Source organism: Poecilia reticulata, chromosome 4, assembly GCF_904066995.2.
Source record: "Poecilia reticulata chromosome 4, P_reticulata-male-v2, whole genome shotgun sequence".
Taxonomy (NCBI): Eukaryota; Metazoa; Chordata; class Actinopteri; order Cyprinodontiformes; family Poeciliidae; genus Poecilia; species Poecilia reticulata.
The window spans coordinates 22,282,796-22,297,526 of record NC_088833.1 but is presented as its reverse complement, the minus strand read 5'-3'; the positions used below and the strand labels follow the sequence as shown (position 1 = coordinate 22,297,526).

Below are 14,731 nucleotides of genomic sequence, written 5' to 3'. Positions count from 1 at the left end.
GCCAGAGAACGGCAATCGGCTCTACTTTAAGTTCCAGTCTTATTTATTCCAGAGGAACCAAAAATAGTATGTGGCGCTTGAAGTTACTAAACCCTATCAAACACCAGCATCAGGCAAAAGAAAAGGCATCTCAGGGCATATATCACTGTTAACTCAATCCAGCAGGTGAGGCGACAGATAATTTGAACAAGAATAAAAAAAAAACCAAACTGATCAAAGTCAAATCCCATGTGCATCATAAAATATGAAGAGCCTCTCTGCAAGCACGCCGCCATGCAAATTTGACACAAGAAAAAAAGAAAAAAAAAAGCCCTCCACAGTGTAATCAACACACTCCAAGATCATTTCCATTTCATTACATTGTCACAGCAGCCGGCTTTCTTTGGCGGCGCGGCCGTCTTCTCCTTTGAACGCCGGCAGCACCTTTTGTCTGAGAGAGCTGTAACGTTTGCAGTAATAATCAGATAAGCACTCTAGCTATTTTTACATCCAGATATGGTTCTGGCCCAGAGAAATAACATCTGAGTTGATTAGTGATGCCTTGAAAGCCTTTGTGGCGCATCAAAAAAAAAAAAAAAGGGGGAGGCCTTCATCTCTCACAGCGATATTTAAATATAACACTAAATATCTCTCATTCATCCTGCTTAAAGGACAGAACAAACATCAGCCTTCTTTTGAGTTGAATAAATGACAGGAGATTTTAGAAAACACATTTATTTAAAAAAGCTCAGTTCTCCAGGGTAAGAACCAAGATCAGTTTAACCTTAAAAAAAAACTAATCTTTTTTTTCCTGCTTTTTAGAGCTCATTGGTGGTCTTTACAGCATCTCACACACATACAAACTCTTAGACCGCTAATCAGCTCCCATTACAGTCAGTAAGAAAGTTTTCTTGTCAGTGTGATTGAGCAACAGAAGTGTTTCTGACTTGCGGACGAAAAGACGCAGGTCACAGTCGATTCAAGTTTGGCAAATAAACACAAATACGTACCTAAATACACATCTGACAAACGAGGTATTTTTCTTTCGCCACCGATGCCGATTCCCTCATTTTTTTTCACCTTGACGTGCATCCCGCCCACCTTCTCCAGCAGTCGGAAAGCCAGTTAATCAGATGAGTTCACTGTGTGTGTGTGTGTGTGTGTGTGTGTGTGAGAGCGCCTCTGGTAGCAGTTTGTGGGCCAGGAAGGCAGGCAGGGCGCGGCTAGATCAATGTCCTCATGTCTGCGAGAGAGACACAGCCTGTTGAGACTCCCGGGCCAGCAGCAGCCTCCCTGCTGCACTCTGTCAATTCCACTCATCTCTTTAAGCCCGCTTCGCCCTCGCGGGCCTCTCAGCTGAAGAAGTAAGTGGACTCTTTCACCCGCTGCAGATCAAAATCACCTGGAGAGACAAGAGGCCGCGTCAGAGCAGGTTCGAGCCGGCGGGCAGAAGTTCCAGACCCTAAATTATGTACGCGGTGCCATATTCCTCCTGCTAACAAATAATAGGTATGAATAAAGTCATGTTTTACTGTGACCTTGTCCTGCGACTCATTCGGACATGGAAAGTGTCTAAACGTGAAGGAAAGCACCGGTGCTTTGTGTGTACAGAACCAATCAGAAATTGGGATCTTGGCTACTTTCAAAAAGCAGTCTAAAATAAAAACAAAATATGTTCCAATTTTCTTGTTGAATCAGTAAAACGTACCAAAGGTCACACAACAAAAAACAAAGTATTGTTCCATCAAAGGGATTCCCACTGAGCGAGCTGAAGATAATCACCTTGAAGGAAGACTCTCAGATCACAGGCCTGATCATTCTTGATTTAATTATAATTTAACACACACTCTGCCCATTACGCTGCCAGGGTCAAGACTAAGGACTGGACTGTGCAAAAGTATCCAAAGTCAGAGATAAAACTTGATCAAGTTCACTTTAAAAACCTGCCAAGCAACATATATAAAACTAACAGCTGGCTTAAAGCACTTTGCAAGCAATGCATTTGTGATGTCGTTGTTAAGTATTGCTATTATACTAACCCGTATTTCTGCACCGTCTCTTTTCCATCATCACAGTGTTTGTGAACTTTAGCCAATAAAATGTACATCAGTTGCGGGAATCAAAGGCGGTTAGAGTCCATTCAGATTATCAGCCAGCAGAGTTTGAAATGCAAGGAACTAAAAATACAATTGTCAATTAAATACTGAATCCCTGCATTGTGCATACTGCAGGGAGTCTTTAGTAATCATATTAAATAATATGACCAACTATAAATCTGTTATTTACACAACACAACATGACTGACACCGATTAAAGAAACAAAAACATCTGTCAAAAAAGTTGCTTTTTATTTTTTTGTCACATGTGAAACAATTTGAATTAAAACATTAGTTTCAGGTCTTAGTGAAAAGCTGAACTTTTCCTCTGAACTCTGATAAAGCATCTAAATGCTAATTTTAGCTCCACATGAGCTCCTGTCCTGCTCTGTGTGCTTTGCCTGGTTTGCTCTCTGACAGCTGCGTTCACCACCGGGAGCTGCAGCGTGAATTATTGAGGAACCAACATTAAAAAGTGAAGACTGAAATGACTGAACAGAACGGTGACACGGGTGCTTTAAAGTACAAACTCACCTACAACCTGTGTGCGTTGCCGCAGCCACGCTACGCTGTATTGATATTCTATAAACCAGAAAACTGCTCCTGTTTGGTAACGCGAAGCTGCATAATTTACCTTCCCAACAGGGAAATCCAAACGACGGTCGGCCGCACAAAGTGTTTTTGTAATGACTTTCGATCTTCTGTTGCGCCACCGTTGAGGTCACCGTATAACGGCCGGCGATTAAATCAAACAACGCTGTTGTGTTTAGACTGAGAGGAGAAAGTTGAGCTAATTATGGAAAACATATTAGGTCATCAGCCTTCTGCTAATAGCATTCACGAAAAAACTTTTTTTTTTTTCATTTCATCACGTCACTACAACAAACTTTAATGTATTGTATTAGTTAATCGGGAGGTAAACTGATAAAAAGCAACGATTAAGCAAAAGACAAAGGGACCTCGATTCTCTAAATTTTTTCAAAATAAAAATCTGAAAAGTGTTATGGTGGTGGCAGCATGATGCTGTGGGGACGCATTCTTCAGCAGAGACAAGTTAGGATGGTTAGATAGTTGGAGGAAAATACAAGCGATTCAGGTGGATCGCACAAAATCCACATTAAAATTCACATTAGTTTGAGGTTGCAATGTGACAAAACATGAAGTTGAAAGGATTTTAATAGTTTTACTCCACCCACCAATCTGATCTTCTAGATTCCTCACAGAAACCAAGTTGCTCCCTTGTTCTAACAAATTCAGATCCCTAAATATGATAATACATTTCAGTCTGAATTCATTGACTCTGTTGTGGAAAAGACACACACACACGCGCACACACACACACGCTCACCCCCACACGTGCACGCGCACGCACACACACACGTGTGCGCGCAATGAGGTAAACACCTGACCCGTCTCAGCAACATAAGCTGATTATGCAAGAGAGGGACACAATTAACAATAATCGATTTATACAACCCCGCTGTCAGTGCCAAGCAAACAGTGAAGGTACAGATGGAGACAGAGAGAGACGGGGGTTGTGTAACAGGAAAAGCCTGAATCCACCTCAATGACAGGAAGGTGCTGCCCTAGACAAAACCCAATGGCATCAAAGGAGAAAGAAAAAAAAAACCCGGATGTGTCTGCCATCAAACCAAATTTGTCTGCATTTGCTATAAAAAGGAAAAAAAAAAATCTCGTTGAGAACAACGAGAAGAAAAAACCGTTTGGAGAAATCGCCCCGGATTGAATTGCGGTTCAACTCACAAACATCTTCAGAGGATAAATATGCAGCCATCTTTTTACCATATAAGTAAGAGAAAAAAAAGTAAAAGATAGGATCCTGTTTGTTTCGGATCCCCCTTTAAAGACAACCCGATCCTTTGAGGAGCCAGTTGTTTCTCCGACACTGACCTGTCTGGGGCACTTTGGCCAGCAGCAACATCAACCTCCTGTACTCCTGGTACTTCTTGTTCTTGGCTTCACTCCTGTCAGGAAAGGAGAGGAGGAATAATAATAATAAAAAAAAAAGAGACTTGAAAACGAACAGAGAAATGAGTTTGTGTATTAAAAGGAAGTTTGAGACCCGTTTCGGATGTTATCAGTGCTGCTGTTTGACGAGTGAGAAACTCGGGTCCGGGTGAAACATTTACAGCTGCCAGCAAAATATAAGCCGTGTGCATTTTCTACTAAAAACAAAACATTATTTTTCAAAAGTTAAACTGCTTACATACTGCTACAACCTTTAAGCGTACAAGTGCATCTCTGTAATTTACAGCACGATCAAAAAGCAGATTTATCTAAATAGTTCCATTCAAAGAGTGAAACTCGTAGTAAATTTAAGGAAAAACTCACAGCTCACACCTTTCCATTCACCAACAAATCTCTTAAATGGGCTTTGCTTCAAGGCTGGCTATAATCTCCCTTATCGATTTTTCTTTTTTTTTTTTTTCATGCAACAGTTTTTCCTTCCACTCAACTATCCATTTATAAGCCAGCTTCTACAGGAATGACATTCCATGGCTCGTGCTCCTTATGGAGGTTGTCAGTCTGTTATAAGGTGATAAAAGAACATTTCTGTATTAAAACATTTTCTAAGGTCAAAAATCAGAAATTGGCTTTTTTATTAATTGTTAATCTAAAACATCAAAATGAAGATAAATGAAGACTAAAACATATGCCAGTTCCACTTTTAAAACCGAATCAGAAGAAAAAAATATTTTTTTGATTATATTGAGATCTCCAAAACACTTTAATGTCATTTTAAAAAAAGAGTGCTGGAAGGATTTTGTCTACTGCTAAAGGTGTACCGAATGTGACAAAAAACAAAACAGATGCATTCATCTGGTGTCTGAAAAACATCAATTCTTATGTTGAAAAAAAGTACAGAAGCTTTGTGTCCTTTTCCTCTGATGTCTTTCAAAATCTGTCTGTGAAGTTTGGAAGCAGCGGCACTGACAGAGTTTAAGGTGAGATTTATTGTTGCTGATGTGGAGAAGGGCCCAATTACCCCAAAGAGAGAAAACACAGACAGTCGATGACTAACCCGGCCTGAGGCCAGTGAGGCTGGCACAAAGAGTGGAAATCGTTTTGGATCCAATGTCACAGACGACTGGAGGGAAAAAAAAAACACACACACATACAAAAAAAAACTCGCTCTCGCCACCTTACATGTTCTGTTTTGTTTGTGCGCGTTTGCGGTTTAGTGACAGCCATTCGTGAAAGAATAAAAAGATCGATGGCATTGATGGTCTCTTGTGTGGGAACAATCCAGAAAAAAGGAGGAAAAGACATGAAAACCTGTAAATATATTTTGGTTTTCTCTGCCTGAATGTTATTTCTTTGTACCAATCCGTGGCCACATTGATCCTCAGGAGACTCACATCTCCTAAGCGTATGAATCAAATGTGCTCCTGTGCAAACTTACTGGATTGTGGAGCAGTATCTGAGCTGCAGGAAGTTGGACAGCTCTTGCAGAATCGGCTGGCTGTGCAGGGCGACAAACTGCTCCCGGCAGATCTGACAGGAAGGAGAAGAGAGGAGAGGAGAGACGGGAGGAGGGGGGAGAAGTTAGTCTCATCTAAGGACTTCATCAGAAAGAAACAGACCAGCTGAGCAGATAACAGGTGGGCAGAGGTGAGACAGAGCAGAGTGGAAGTGACAACAGGAAAAATACTGCTCTATCAACAAAAATAGCACACTTTTTTACTCCATGCTGTCTCCACCGTCTACTCCTTAGACACTTTCCCAGAGGTAAATTTCAAAAGTTTGAAATCTCGAGAGAAACAGAAACTGTGAGGATATAGAGGGATGCATGTGAAAACACTGACAGTCTATGATTATCACCTGTTATAACAGCTTATAACTGTTATGTGGTTATGTGAATGGATGCAACCTTTAGGCAATGTGAGCAGGAAATGACGTCTGGAAATGCAATTAGTTTTCCTGTTCCAAAGCTTCAAATAGGACGCTAACTTCAGTGTACTGTTTCAATGCATCTCAAGGGACACTTGCCAATCTGTGCAGCAGAGAGGAGGAGGTATAAACATTCCCATTACTGTGGATGTCTATAGTTCACCCACCCAAACGACCCACCAACCTGCAATTCCAATTTAATCCCTGTTTATAACCGAACTACCCTCAAAGAAAAACAAACATTTGAGAAACTCTCAGTGTACCTGAATGATTCATAAGTCAGAATCTCTGCACTGAGGTCAGATTAATAAGCAAACAGCAATATGAGGGCAAGAAAAACATTTACGTCATTCCTCGGAGAATAAAAGCACAGCGTGAGCCGTCTCCTGACCATGCAAAGCTGCCCGCCACCCAATTAAAATCCACAGCTGTGCCCACATCTCCTGAGCCATCAGGGAGGTCTCAGGAAAAAAAAAAAAAAATTCTATGCATTACTCGCATGATTTATGCAGCAAAAGTCAATTTCCTCATGAATTCGGAATTTTTTTTCCCCCCCCGATTGGTCGACCTATCATGCGGTAAATCCCGCTCTTGATTACATCCTGGGCAAGCGGCGCACAGCCCCAAAGTGAGTAAAAGAGGACGGAGAACAGACTGGTTATCATTTAAACAATTGCTTTAGATGATGAAGATATTTGGTGCCTGTCTGCTCTCCGGCTGTGTTCAATTACCTGTGTAACGAGGAAGGCATACGGCCCTCCAATCAAACGACGGAGAACAAACGCAGCGAGAGGAACCCGCTTCATCGCCTTTAAACTCCTCGGAGATCAGGCGAAGACAGAAAACCGCGACTTTGCTCTGGAGGCGTCGCTACGGAAAATTGGGGCTTTGCGATAATTTGATCCGTTTTATTCCGCACCGTGTCTCAGTCCGGATCTACTTTCGACACGCAGAGGCGGGCAGGTGTTTATTCGGCTCGACAGGCTCGGTTTGCTCCCTGCAGCCTGAAAACGTTTGAGCCGGCGACGACTGGAAGTTTGTATCAGTGGCATCACTTAGCTGAAGTGTCTGCGGTAGCAAAACGTGCCAGTCGCGAATGTGGCACAGATTGATTCCATCGCCTGCATCCTCAGTGTCTTGGTGATTTAAACAAAAATAAAAAGAAAAATAAGCTCGCATCTTTCCTCTAACATCAAAGACTCTGAGTGTTGAATCACTTTTCGCCATCTTCAGCTTCAATAATTCCCTACTCCCCCCCCCAATAAATCCACAAATAAAACATCAACACTGACGAATCCAGATCGGACAGGAGGGGAACAGCTGTGAGCGGATGATAAGGTTGTGGAAACAGGAGGTGACTGAAACGTAATACCTTGTTCATGGTGTCCACGGTGAGGGCGTGGGTCCAGAAACAGTCGTGAACCGAGACGAATGTCAGGCCGGCACTGAGAGAGGACGAGAGCAGAGGCGGCGAGGCATTAGGAAACGTCTAAAAACCAGCCAGGCTGTTTTTAAGGAAAGCCGTAAATGTCAAAAAACCAGGCCGGCATTTGTTTTACAGTTGCGACCAGAAAAGATCTCATCTCTCACAAATCTCTCACGTTAACAAGGCCCGTTTTATGTGCAGCCATTGCTCTGACGTCATGTTTACGCAAAAGTGAAAAGCTGCACATGTGAAAGTGAGTTTTGTCAGTAAATGCCAGGATTAGATCTTTATTTTTTTCCCCATGCTATGTTAAGAACAGTAATACCTGTGGCAGTGGAGTGAAGTCAGCATCATGTGTGTGGAGTCCAGAGAGTGGATGAAGTTGGGCGGGAACGCATTCTTCTGTTTTACTGTGTCGGGCCTCCTGAAAAGCCACAGACAACCAAGAGAACATGATGAAAAACTATTTTGCAGTTCAAACCCGACGCCCAAGGATATCTGAGCTTCGTATTCATAAACATATGTCAGCAATTCTCTTTTTGTTGTTTTGTTTTACGAGGTCACACAAGGACAGCACTCAGTCTTACCCCATAACATTTTACAAGGCTGAGAGCATTTCTCATTCTTGGTTTCAGTCTACTTTAACAAAACTCCACATGCCTACTTTTAATATGTTTATATTTTCAAGCAGAATCAAAGCGAAATTCCTTGTTTGTGCGCACAAAGTTGGCGAATGAAGCCGATTCTGGTGTTTACAATTATGATGAAAGGACCAAAAAAACGGCTTCTTTTCAGGAATCACTCCTAAACAATGGCTCGGCATGTTGTTTAGGGGTGTGATGTTATTGTTCCCGTGGTGACCACACTATTTGCTACACTTTTAATGGTCACATGAGCTTTTTTCGACCCTCTCACGCTGGGCGGTGGACAGATAAATGTACGTCCTTGTCCACACTAGCAGCCAGTGGGTGGAAATGATGATGTTCTATTCACGGCCCAGGCAAACAAAAAGTCATAGACTGATGACAAAAATAGGGAGTAAAGCATAAAGATGATAAATGATGCAGTCATTTTATCGGGAATTTTGGTACAAATAATTGGGATTTTGTAAAAAAAAAAATATCTTTTTCTTAACACAGGACTTTTTAAAAATAAAATGTAATCAAATTAACGGCTGAGCGTTTTCAATGTGAAACTATATGATAGTAATACAAAATTGAAATTTTATGGATTTTTACACATCTTTAACAAGGGCGCAAACTTTTTCTTTTCCATATTTGTATTTCATTACAAAGTTACAAAGACATTAGAAATTTAAAGGTGGACTTAAGTGTGCCTTGGGTTTGTCTGTCACCAATTACGTCTCCCCATCTTTTGTTGCCAACTTGGCATTTCGATTAGCTTCCTCAGTCAAAGAGCTAAACGCTTCGCTTCAAATTTAGCTCCCTATGGAGAACACATTTTCCTCCAAAATGTGTTTGTAATCCAAACCAAACACCCTCTGCTACATCCCTCATGTCTCAGCACATACTGATCCAGTCTTTGTCTCCCCTTGACATTTTCTGACGGAGCCCTACTCGCTTCAGCGTCTGCTACAGCGTGCGGTGCTTGTTTCAGGTTAGACCGAATGCCTCTCTGGTTCCTGCGTTTGTTTCGTTTGAGTGTGCGTCGACCTTTGGGGACGTCTCTCGCTGCTTTTATGGCGAGGACGCCTTCACGGACAAATATTTACTGATATTTGCTGCAAAATGTACCCTCTGTTATTTTGGAACGACTTTATTGAAAAGTTTTTAAATCCTGACCTCCAAGAGATGAGTTCAGATCCTCTTTCAAATCTGAACTCATCTACTTCAATTGAGTAGATTGTAGAAATAGAGCTTATGTGTGCTCACATTGTTTTATTTTTTTTTATTTATTTATTTTAAAATAATAATAATAAAAAAAAAAGTATTATTGCTGCTTCTGGTGATGAAACCGGCAGCAAAAACAGCAACGTGTCAATCTTTTCCTTCCTGTATTCCCATTACCCGAGACTGAGCCATTCAAATCCTCTGGGCTGCCACAGACCAGAACATTCCTCTAATGGAAATGCAAAGAGAGCAGAGAGAGCCAAAAACCCAAAGCTGAAACACAAACACACAGGCAGGAACACACCACGGCTGTCTGTCACTCTCGTTTTTCGTCTGAGCAGTTTTTTTTTTTCCTGGCCTGGAAATGTTAGCCTTCTGTCAGAGTGCTTTTAGTCCTGCTGTTCAGGGATCGAGTTGTGCAAAAAAAAACAAAAAAAAACAAGATACCTGGATATTCATTTATGAGCACGCTCTGCTGTGAAAACATGAGAAGCTTTGTCTGTTTTTCCTTGGATCCTCGGTTTGAGACACACACAGTGGAGAGACACAAAGACACAAAGACACAAGCGTGATCATGGACAGTTAAGAGATTCTCACAGCTTGATGGCCTCATCAGCGTCAGCGTAGGTTAACACAAATATGTAAAACAAAAACGCATCAAATGAGAAGCTAATTTTAAAATAATGTAAAACTTCATTATTCTACTTACAATGATGTGATGCCAAACTATACAGCATTTTAGCCACATAAGCTAATTTCTGATCAAAGTCCTCAGTTGGGCTTATGAATACATGCAAACAATATAATATAGAGGTATAAACTTTAAACTTAAAGCCATGAATGATTCTCAAATCAAGCTTTTATCAAGGTTTTAATCTTTATCTATTGCAAGCTGTTCTCCTCCAATCGTGTTGCATTTACTGCACCAAAGACCCACCAATAGAAATAACTATATAATAACACTTTGCTTTGCTGTTAACTGTAAATAAACAACACAATGCCTTTACTTCAGGCACGATTTACCGCCTGTTGCTCCGTCAGCACTTAATCTAATGTTCTGCACACAGCAAGGACAAATGTGTGATATTATATTACATTGTTCTCATCTTTTCCCTTTTAAAAAGTATGCAGTTTTCCTAATGTTACCGAATGTACCATCAGCAAAAGTCATTACAAGAAGAAGAAAACCAGTGAAAGGAGTCTTTGAAGCAAAGAATTTATGAGGCTAATATTTTCCAGAGAAATTACAACAGCAACACGTTCATGAGCTGGAAAAGACTCCTACATGACAGGACTGATGAATAAAAGATTACTTCTACCATCTATTGTAGTAACTGCCAACGAGTTCAACTAGCGGATTAATAACTTTTAATTTTGCTGATAAAACACTCCTTATGACAGACGATTTTCCATTTCAAAATATTTTTTTGCTAACTTAATTTTCTTAATATCCAAATTGATGGATATTTCCATCAATTTGTGGGACGTCATGGGAATTTGAGTACAGAAATTCCACAAGTTGTATTTTTTATTTAATTTTTTCCCCCCACAAATCATGAATCAGCCCTGAAAGTTTCTCCTGATTCAGTGTTTGTGCTATTTTGAAATCTAAAATTACTTAAAATTGGTTAAAATCTGGAACAATTCGATGATACCCTTCATTTCACTAAATGAAATTTCAAAGCTTTGTTTGGCATTTGAAGGAAACCCAATTCAAGAGCCATGATTGGTCCAGTTTTAAACCCAGAAGTACAAGGAGAAACTGCAGCTTCACAAAAACAATCATGAGTCAAATATAACTAAAATTTAAAACTCACATTTTTTTTTATTTTTAATGTAAAAGGTGCATTCATAAAACTTATGTTTTCCAGACTTCAGACAAGGAAATTAATAAGAATCAATCCCAACACTTTTCAAGAAACCCTGCACACCATGCAGCCTTAACTCAGCTCTGCTAGTTATTTTGGTAATGGAACCGAAATGCACAGAATTGCGCAACACATTATTGTTGAAACAATAATTACTGAGATTATTATTGTTGTTGGGTCATTAATTTGAACATGTTTTGTTGATTTTGTTCTTGTTCTTTAATAAAGTTAAAGAATTTTATTATTATTAGTGTTTTTAAATAATAATAATAATAATAATAGTAATAATAATAATAATAATAGTACTAATGGGCTGCACAGTGGTGCAGTTGGCACCACTGTGCAGCCTAAAATAAGATCATATTTTGCGCTTTGTAGCTCAAATACTCCACTTTTAAAATAATAAAAAAAATGTTTTCCAATAACAAAAAATGGCTGCACAGTGGCGCAGTTGGTAGAGCTGTTGCCTTGCAGCAAGAAGGTTCTGGGTTTGATTCCCAGCCCGGGTCTTTCTGCATGGAGTTTTGCATGTTCTCCCTGTGCATGCGTGGGTTTTCTCCAGGTACTCCGGTTTCCTCCCACAATCCAGAAACATGACTGTCAAGTTAATTGGTCTCTCCAAATTGTCCCTAGATGTGAGTGTGTGTGCATGGTTGTTTGTCTCTGTGTTGCCCTGCGACAGGCTGGCGACCTCTCCAGGGTGACCCCGCCTCTTGCCCGGAACGTTAGCTGGAGATGGGCACCGGCAACCCTCCCGACCCAATAAGGGACAAGGGTGTAAAGAAAATGGATGGATGGATAATAGTACTAATATACTATTATTATAATAATAATAGCACTATTATTATCATTATTATTAGAGGTGTGCCGATCGATCGGCCACCAATCATAATCGGGCCGATTTCCGTGAAAAAGTGCATGATCGGTGATCGGTGATCATTGGCTCTTGTTGCCGATACAATCACCTGCATCTCATTTCGCAGCCTGCCTGTGCAGCTGGTCTCCTCTTTCCTTCACTCTGCGCAAACGCGCAGCAACAAATCCTAAGCGATGAGGAACCATAACGCACTGAGTGAATGGGGAAGTTTGCGTGTTGAGGCGGAAAATTGAAGCACGTCAAAATGCATCAACACAAGAAGCTAATACGACATAAAAACAAGGCCATACTTGAGGAGTTTGGCTACATCGAGGCTCACTGCAGTAAAAAAGACATATGGAGGATCAGATAGCAGATAAAGCAGCGCACAGCTACAAACACTCACCCGGATTAGCATGACGGTCAGAAAGCTAAACAAATAACCCGCAAAATTATTTAAGTCTTCAAGCTGCGATGTAAGACGCTGGTTCTGCTCTCGCTGTTGAACCGCTGCTACGCGCTACAGGTAGTAATATTTCACAGACGGAGCGCCGCTTCTGCTCCACCTGGTAGTGACTCTCACACCGAACCTCTGCTTAAAGCTGCAGCATCTAACCTAAAAAAATACATTTTACATACGTATTAAAACTTTCGCTGTCCTAACATGAGACAGATAATCTCTAAATAAAATAATCGATCTCCTCTCTGTTCTGCATAATGAACCTTACCAAGCTCCGCCCAGAAACGCCCCTCGAAAGTCCCACGTGACTTCATGTCTCACATTAACCTCCTCACAGAGCTTAGCTTCTATGGGATTTTTCGTTTCGACTGACTGCAGAGTATTTCTGAGTCGATTAGTTTAGCATTTCCGCCAGATTTTCACAAAATATCGGCCACGACAATGGAACCAACAAGTTCATGTCATCTTTTTTGGACGACATCAAGATGTTTTAGCCACGCGATGCCTCTAACATTGTGCGAGTTGCAGCTAAATGCTACCAGTCGATGAGGAAAACAGCAGATCCTCAGACCCTCAGCATAAATATAGCTGTGGACAAGATCACTGGTGCCTGTTGTTCTTGCAAGGCTGGGTGAGTCGGACATTCATGGTTTTGAGGGTTCGAATGTGCCTACGCCTGATAGACGGTACTCTGTGCTAGCGTGGCTAACACATTACAGTTTAGTAAAAGTTAGAGTGGCTAACACGATTATAGTTTAGTAAAAAGCCTTTTAAGGTGAAATAAAATCTTTAATGTATGTCAGATACGGTACACATTGCATAGTGATCTGTTCAGCTAACGTAAGGCTGTAACAGACAGGCTTCAGGATGTAGAAGTTGTATCGTGCTGCCATTATGCTGTAGTTGGCTAAAAAGTTTTCATAATGGATGTGTTTATTATTGACTTTATTTTTTTCATTCACTAAACACAAAGAAAGCAAAGCAATAATACTTACGCCAGCAGACACTTTGTTCTTATTGATCCTATGACGGTTGAGCTGCAAATGCGGTCGTGCACAAGAGTTAATCCAAGCAAGGCTTTTGGTTTCAGACTTTGGAAATCTGTGAATTTTAGTTCCACAAACACGATCAGGATACCTGACATCACCTGTACAGATACCCCACTGACGGAAAACCATTTTGTTCCCGAGTCCTGACGCAAAAACTTTCTGTCGGTCTGGTAGTCCACAATGTACATTAGCATGAGTTTGTGAGCCGGTGTTATGCCCAGAAAAGCACTCCTGCCCAAATTTGCATCCCCTGTCGCGGGAGCGCGCATCGCTCTAAGGTCTCGCATATTAACGAGAAAACGGACAAAAATATGACCGAAGAGGAAATTTTAAAGATATTTGTAACATTATCACGTTTCTTAACCATGTAATCCCTAATACGGTGGGTTTTATTTCGCAAATTACTTGAATTAAATACGGGTTTTACACCTTTATTGACACATATGAGTCGAACTTTTTTTTCAGTCCGTGTGTTGTAAACGTTCTCCGCAAATGGTTTGAAATTCTCTGCTTTGTCTTTTGATACCATAATAGCTCAAAAGCATTACAACACAGAAGGCCATTATGTAGAACATTTTACATCATGCTTAACTTTCTGGTCTGTTAATGTAGGAGGAAATGCAACTTAATTTATGAGCCTGAAAATATTTGCATCCGTCTTGTTGATATGAAACTTATAGCATTAGCTCAGAGAACGTAAAAGTGTCATTACGTAGAAGAGATTAAATCCTTTCAGCTCTTTATTTCCCCCAATTAGCACAGGGATGCATGTTTTGTCAACATAGATTTTGAGCCTGCCACAATATGCATCCCCTCTCTATTCCCCTCAAATATGATCCTATCGATATAAAACTTATACCAGCAGTTCTTGGAACTACTATGATTGTGTAGAAAAAGTTATTTCACTCTTAACTCTATTTTTCAAAGTTAGCACAGGGATGCGTGTTTGGGCAATATGGATTTCCAGCCTGCCACAACGTGCATCACCTCTCTATTTTCCTCAAATATTATCCTATTGATATAAAACTTATATCAGCAGTTCAAGGAAGTATTCTGGTTATGTAGGAAAATTTATTTGTTTATTATCACTATTGCAAAAATACTGAAGGAATTAAATTTGATATGCAACCTTGCTAAATGTATAGCATGTACAATTAATTTTTATTTTGCTCTTACATAAATATGACATCACTTTTTTATTAAATTCAACAAAAGAATATTCATAACAGCAACCT

At 40.5% G+C, this 14,731-nt stretch overlaps 1 protein-coding gene across 1 annotated transcript in view; it reads right to left on the bottom strand.

Annotated features, from left to right (window-relative positions):
• Positions 1-22: 22 nt before the first annotated feature.
• polrmt (polymerase (RNA) mitochondrial (DNA directed)) overlaps positions 23-14,731 on the bottom strand; it is a 51,650-nt gene continuing 36,941 nt past the window's right edge. The window contains exons 17-21 of the mRNA XM_008407210.3: positions 7,739-7,837; positions 7,360-7,432; positions 5,500-5,591; positions 3,987-4,060; positions 23-1,381 (exon numbers count right to left, since the gene is read on the bottom strand). Coding sequence (XP_008405432.2) covers positions 1,332-1,381; positions 3,987-4,060; positions 5,500-5,591; positions 7,360-7,432; positions 7,739-7,837 — 388 coding nt within the window. The 3' untranslated portion in view covers positions 23-1,331. The remainder of the gene's footprint in view (positions 1,382-3,986; positions 4,061-5,499; positions 5,592-7,359; positions 7,433-7,738; positions 7,838-14,731) is intronic.